The 7,189-nt window shown below is 40.0% G+C and overlaps 1 protein-coding gene across 2 annotated transcripts; it reads left to right on the top strand.

Moving 5' to 3' along the window:
- Window positions 1–865: 865 nt before the first annotated feature.
- On the top strand, window positions 866–6,600 carry otud5b (OTU deubiquitinase 5b). Of its 2 annotated transcripts, none has more exons than XM_030777002.1 (9): window positions 866–1,556; window positions 2,422–2,515; window positions 2,617–2,681; window positions 2,885–3,041; window positions 3,778–3,926; window positions 4,173–4,388; window positions 4,650–4,857; window positions 4,961–5,077; window positions 6,216–6,600. In XM_030777002.1, exons 1-9 carry the CDS (start codon window positions 1,014–1,016, stop codon window positions 6,335–6,337), a joined length of 1,671 nt encoding a protein of 556 aa, XP_030632862.1. In that variant the 5' UTR covers window positions 866–1,013; the 3' UTR covers window positions 6,338–6,600. The 2 variants fall into 2 exon arrangements, with proteins under 2 accessions (XP_030632862.1, XP_030632863.1); XM_030777003.1 differs by having other exon boundaries at window positions 4,173–4,358.
- The last annotated feature ends 589 nt before the right edge of the window (window positions 6,601–7,189 follow it).

Genomic DNA, 7,189 nt, shown 5'->3' on the forward strand with positions numbered 1-7,189 from the left:
GTGTAATGAGGTGAAAGAACCTCTAGTGGTCCAGTTGAAAGTAAGATCACTTTGTTAAATTACTGCAAAGCCAGCAAAATGTAATAGTACTGTATATGCCCATGTAATTTCTGTATAAGCCTATTCAATATATTCACTCACGTAACAAAAAAAGGGGGGGAAATGCTTGTCCTTTATATTGGTTCAAAGATCTGACATAGTTGAATGGTCTAGAAGATAACTGGCATAAGGTGTAGCTGACATCACAGTGTTCCTTTCATGCTGATAGATGGCTTTTATTTTTCTCAACCAAAAGAGATACATTTAGCACATTCACATAGACTTCTATTTCAGAAGAGTTGCTGTTCATTTTACATCGGTACTAAAGAATAAATGTGATTTAACTGGTAGCACTCCCATGGTAAAACACAACTCATTCTCAATCATGGCAAGATATGAAACTCAGGATTTAAATATAGAATAAGTGTATTTTGTGAATTTTGTGTAATCACTTTAATGAGAGTTTTTCCTTTATGATAAAAATGGACTCTAAAACGTATCGGTCATATGCATGGTGGAATAAATGTTTTAATATAAAAACTAAATTCTGACCTTGGTTTATTATTTGCATAATGAACAGTACACCACTGCGGTACATTATAGACAGACTTTGCACAAGATACCTACTAGTTATCCGCTACAGTAGATGGCAGTATAGTCCTATACTTTGATACTTTGTCATTTAGAGGCGCAGAAAAAAAGGAAAAAAAAACAGGAAGTGATGCAATACGTCATATATGGTTTGTTGATGTTTGTGTCAAACTCTCGGACGTTCTAGTGAAGAAGAATCCCGAGACTAGCGGAATAAACACTGACTGACGAGGTTATTTCTAATAAAACTAAAGGAAGGGTTACACACACATAGTTTTGAGGTACATGTAGCAAACTAAATATTCCACAGAGGAGCCGTAAACCGAATATTCTGGCTAGCTAGCTTTTGATTAAGCTTTTTTAGCTAGCTAGCAAGGTTAGCTATGACTATTCTTCCAAAGAAGAAACCGACCACGACAGTCGGTGTGAATGAACACCCTGAAGATGCGGACAGAAGAGGCAGCTCAGATTCGCACTCTCATACCCACCAGCACTCTCATCAACTCGGTGGCAGAGCTGGATCGAGGCCCCGAGCTTCTCCGCCTCCTTGGTCATACCAGGCCGCGCCGCACACGTCGAGAGAGGATCGGCGGATTGAGGCAACCACTCGTCCGCAGCAGGCCTCTCCACAGCCCGTGGTAGCAGGGTCCTCTGTCGTGCAGTGTGAGGTTAACTCCAACGCTGTCGTTACATGTGTAGTTGGAAACCGCGGTGAATTACCATGTGGCACAGGCGTTGGAAGTTGTTGCTCTGGACCGGGTCTGAGCAAGAGGCGGCGACAGACGGTGTGCCCCAGTGGGATGGCAGGTGGAGGCGGTGGAGGTCCTGGTACTGACCCCGAAGAGGCAGCCGGTGGCAACAACAGCGAGGACGAGTATGAGAATGCGTCAAGACTACAGGCTCTAGATCCTGCAACAGTCGAACAGGTAAACCCTCCAGTGAGATGATGCACAAGTCTTCTCAAAATGGAAGAAGAATTATATTAAATGCACCATAACATACCATGAGAGTGAGAAAAACTGGCAGCTACAGACACTGAATAGATATTCAGCTGTAACTGTCATTGCACAAATATTTCTATCTGATTCATTGAAAGATACAGCGAATTGTTCAAGTAGCTTAATGAAATACTGAGCTTGAAGGATCCTCATTTGGATCCAATAGTTTGCCTGATTTGATGTAACCAAAGCGCAAGACTGTATGCATGTGTTCCTGTATTGCTCCTTTGTAAGGCATTGATGTGGCAAGCAAAGAATCAACAAAAGAATGAAACAGCAATGAAGTATGGGTGTCCAGCAAAGCTTCATGGAGTGTTTATTCAATGTTTTCCTTCTTTGTTCCTCTTTTCCATTTCATGTGTAATAATTGCATGCAGTCTAATGAAAATGGTTTAGTATGTTGCTCTTTGTCATTCTACTAAGATGACAGAACTGACACTGTAAAACAGCTGATTTCACTAGATTGCTCTGTGTGAACTGGCTTTATCTCTAAACATTGTTCCCATGTTTAAACCAGAATGACAATCTGAAAAACAAAACATCAGCTGAGTAGAGGCACACATTTGTTTACAAATAGTCATATTTATTCTAGAATAATGATCTTTTCATCACTTTAGAGTTAGATTGTCCCTTTTACAGTTTCTGGAATGATTAACATTTATAACGCTGCTGCTCCCTTTCTCTGGAAACTGGATGTGACCTCATAGAACAAGATGTGTTATTATGATCTGCTGTAATGTTGACAGGCTCAGTGATTTCAATTAATTGACTGGTTCTCTGTTTTTCTCCTCAGCAAGAAGAATGGTTTGAGAAAGCTCTTGGAGAAAAGAAAGGATTTGTGATCAAAAAGATGAAAGAGGATGGGGCGTGTCTTTTCAGAGCCGTTGGTCAGTATTTCTTCTGGTCTCTGTCAATGTCCTAGATGTTTATGTCCAAAAAATGGGTGACAATTAAATTCGTACATTTACTGAATTTTTTGTTTTCACAGCTGATCAAGTATATGGGGACCAAGATATGCATGATGTGGTACGAAAACATTGTATGGATTACTTGGTGAGTTGCCGTTGAACATTCCTCATTTAGGTGTTTAGGAGTTGAACAGTAACTGTGTTGTGTGTGTATTTTACAATCCATAGTCCGGTTTTAATAGAAAATTCACTTGACTCTCTCTCTCAAAGGTTAATTTCATACACAAATAATTCTATGTGATATATTGTAGATTGTCTAATCTTCTTAAATGTATGACTCCATTTCAGGTGAAAAATGCAGATTACTTCTCTAGTTATGTCACAGAGGATTTCACCACATACATTAACAGAAAGAGAAAGAACAATTGTCATGGGAACCACATTGAGATGCAGGCCATGGCAGAAATGTACAATCGACCAGTGGAGGTCTATCAGTACGGCATAGGTTGGTCATAAGCCTGCTCCTTCTCATGTTTTATATCACTTGTACAATATCAGCGAAATTGTAACAATACATCATGGAGCCTCACTCTTGCCTACAAATACATAGCACATGGATTCAAATTGCAGTAGACCATTGGTTGGTAGCTGTCCTGTGTGAATGATATATGAAGTATTTTTTAAAATCAAATGTATAGAAAGTTGTTTACAGAACGATTTTGTTTTTTCCTTAAAATCACTCTAAACCAGAACATGAAATGTTCTAGAGCAGTGTTTCTTAATCCTGCTCCTGGGGGTCCCCTGCTCTGCATATCTTCTATCTGTTCTTGCTCCAAACACATCTGATTAGTGTGATTAACATGCTCTTGATTAAAATGAGGTGTGTTCAGCTAATCAAAAGTGCCATTGATGAGTTCACCTAGGTAGGTAGAGCAGGGAAAGATGGAAAACGTGCAGAGCAGGGGTCCTCCAGGAGTAGGATTGAGAACCGCTGTTCTAGAACACCAGGATTTCATCTGTCTCACTTCTAAACTTACTCCTGTCAGACACAGCCACAGGTTTAGACCCCAGTGTCATAGATGTCATAGAAATTCACTCACAAAACAGGGCTATTTCATTTAAAATCAGTGTGTTTATTTCTTTGTGTGGTAACTTTTCAAGTACCCATCTTTAACTGTGAAACTTCAGGTTTGTCAGATTTGAAATAAAATGCAAACTGTCAATGTTCATTGTACTCCCAGAACCAATCAACACGTTCCATGGCATCCATCAGAACAATGACGAACCTATACGAGTTAGCTACCATCGCAACATTCACTACAACTCTGTGGTGAATCCCAATAAAGCCACCATTGGAGTGGGTTTGGGCCTTCCCTCCTTCAAACCAGGGGTGAGTATCATTATACTCAAGTTATGAGTCAGAAAGTTAGAATTTCACTGTTAAATTTAGTATAAGAAGGCCATTCCTGTTAGGTTAGAGAAACGGGCTTGTGACCGAAAGGTTGCTGGTTCGATTCCCAGAACCGACAGGACAAAAATCCACGGCGGAAGCGTTTTCCCAAGTGTGAATAAGATAAGTATACATTTTATTTATGGGTCACTAATCCACTTTTCTCTCTCTCTCTCTCTCTGTTAGTATGCTGATCAGTGTCTAATGAAAAATGCCATCAAGACCTCAGAGGAGTCCTGGATCGAGCAGCAGATGCTGGAGGATAAGAAGAGAGCCACAGACTGGGAGGCTACCAATGAAGCAATTGAGGAGCAGGTGGCTCGCGAGTCCTATCTGCAGTGGCTTCAGGACCAAGAGAAACAAGGAAGACAGGTATTAATAAAAACAAGCAGTTTCCTCATTGTTTCTCATATGTCCTCATGACTCCAGTAATAATGATTATGATAATTTGATGTTTAATGTTTGCTTTACCAGCGCAAATATCAGATGTCAGTCTAGTCTCACATAACTATCCCTAGACGCAAACTCGCCAACCTCACTCAAACGCTGTTTATAGTTGTATTAAACACTCCCTCCGTCGGAACATGCGCTGATGCACCTCAGTGATCTTTAACTTTTATATATCGTTTGTAACGCACATGACTGTCTGTCGTTTCCTTTTAGCCACGTAAGGCCAGCGCCACCTGCAGCTCTGCCACCGCTGCCTCGTCCAGTGGTTTTGAGGACTGGAGCTGCCGCTCCCCCCGCCAGCGCAGTTCAGCCCCCTCTCCAGAACACCCAGGGCCCGCACACTCTGAGACGCCTTCGAAACCACCCTCACCCCCCGGAGCCACGCTGATGCTCCCCAAACCCCCTTCTCCATGCACTCCAGGTCTCTCTCTTTCTTCTTCTTCATTAAACATGCTAACGTCGTTATTAAACGTTATACTTGTCTATATAAAACTCAGGATTGAATCCCTTGTTGTATCTTCCAGGTCCCAGCAACCAGTGCTATGTGGGGCAGGACCGATCCTCTTCCTCTTCTCTAGTGTCTCTCTACCCATCTCTTGGTTACCATGCCATCATGCAGGAAATGTCACCTACTGCTTTTGGTAAGATAGCAAACCTAACCAGATGTTGTTTTCAGTATATTTGTTTCAGCAGGCTCGTCATTATTTAAAACTCTCGACTAAATGTGCTAGCACAGTCTCAAATGGAGAGACTAATCGCTGGGAAACCGTACACTTCTTCAACTGTACTAGAAGTGATTTATTGAAAGGGGGTCTTTACCCTTTTTGATAAACGGGCTCAGTAAAACATTTCCCTTGTACCTCATTCATCAGCGTTTTTTTTTTTTTTTTCATTTTTCATCAAACATGGTAATTTTCCATGGTGGCCTGAACTGTTCTCAAAACTGCATGTATATATTGTGCCAATAATGGTAGTGACACTCTGCTAGTAATTCGGTGTGTTCACCCCTGTATAGTTGTATTAAACACTCCCTCCATCTAAAGATGCTCCGTTGGACCTCAGTGATCTTTAACTTTGGGCGTATTGGGTGTATAACAGACCCTCTGAACCACAGCTTCTTCCCCCAAGCCATACTTACGCTGAACTCTCGTCTGTAAATAGACCTCAGTAGCACACCACACCCTCCTCACGCTTTCATTAATGCACTACTGCCCTGCACTGCACTTTGACTTAATATCTAATATGTAAGTATTTTATGTATATTTTTCGTGTTGCCTGTCCTATGTATGCTGCCTGTGACTGTGTATATGTCACAGGGCTGTCTTATATCTGTGTGATGCTTTATGCTGGAAATGAGAGCATTTTTCTGCCTGTACTGGAAGAGGCTCCACCAGCTTAGCTGTGTGGCAGGAAATGCACTTGACAGGACTTTGTGAATTGTAATTGCTGTATTTAGAAATATATACAATGCAATATATATTTTAAGTAGTGTGACACTGAAAAGACAACTATTTACAATGATTCTAACTTGTTGAATTATATGGTGAATTTGAGTGAGTTTATTAATGCTCAATCGTTACATTTTGTCAAGCAAGTTTGCCTTTGACCACAATAAACCTTGTAATCAAATTGCAAACATGGTGTTAAAGAATGTTAAAGCACTGTTTGAGAACTTACATTGTCGTACTTGCATAATACTTGATACAGAATTCATGTGTCATGCATATTTTACTGTTTAAGGAATCCTTCTTATTCTTCTCTGTTGCTTTGACTTTAAAGGCATGACAGACTGGGAAGACGATGAAATTTTGGCCTCAGTTTTGGCTGTTTCACAACAAGAATACCTCGATAACATGAAGAAAAATGCAATGCATAGAGAATCCTCTCCAGACAGCAGTTGATGTACAGGATGGCAGAGCGGGCAACAGAAAAAGTGGAAGAAATACAAGCCTCTTGACAACTTTACACCATTTTGACAACATACAAGTTTTCTTTGTCTCTCTTCTCCCTCCCTGTTTTTTTCACACTCACACTCTGTGCTTCCCTCCTATCCCCTTCAAACCTTCATCTCTCATAACATTGAAACTCATGGACCTAGTAGGTGCATGTTAAAATAAATATCATAGAAAAAGTTAATGTTATCCTTATCATTCTGATTGTTGGTTGTTATCAAGTGTTTTTTTTTTTCATTTTCTCTTTTGGGGTATAATAAATTCATTTCTTGGAATAAAACAGACACAGTCTGAAAGCAATACAGTATTTTACAGCATTGTGGTTAATGAAATGAATCAAGAGTCACTGTCATGTTTTTTCAAAAACACTCATTAGACCTTTTGGCACGTATGTGAAAGTTGTGAGGAAGAAAGCCCAGGATTTACCCAGGCATTTGAAATGACCGTGGATTTCTCTGGAATTGTAAAAATGATCCAAAAATACTTCTGGTTTCAGGAAGGGGATAAGTCTGGTGTAATTCTTTCAAGGATATGTAGACACTAAAGACAGCATTATTTCTCTTCTTTTTCTTTTTTTCTAAATCCAAACCACTTTTTCCCCTGGATTTGGAAGGATACATATGATAGATTCTTTTTACAGTCCCATGTCTGAATTTTAGGCTACTATCAATATGATCATAAACATTGCGTGCTTTTGTCATGAATTCTAAACCCTTTCATTCTTCTGCTGTTTTTCTTTATGCAGCATTCACTTATTTATTTTTTTTAAGATCCACTTGCTTTTAAGAATTAGATTTTTAT

The sequence above is a fragment of the Chanos chanos genome, chromosome 6 (genome assembly GCF_902362185.1).
Source record: "Chanos chanos chromosome 6, fChaCha1.1, whole genome shotgun sequence".
Lineage (NCBI taxonomy): Eukaryota > Metazoa > Chordata > Actinopteri > Gonorynchiformes > Chanidae > Chanos > Chanos chanos.

Coding starts and splice junctions, on each gene's coding strand:
- otud5b (XM_030777002.1), top strand. CDS start 1,014: ATGACTATTCTTCCAAAGAAGAAACCGACCACGACAGTCGGTGTGAAT. Junction 1,557..2,421: donor ATCCTGCAACAGTCGAACAG/GTAAACCCTCCA, acceptor TTTTCTCCTCAG/CAAGAAGAATGGTTTGAGAA. Junction 2,516..2,616: donor GTGTCTTTTCAGAGCCGTTG/GTCAGTATTTCT, acceptor TTGTTTTCACAG/CTGATCAAGTATATGGGGAC.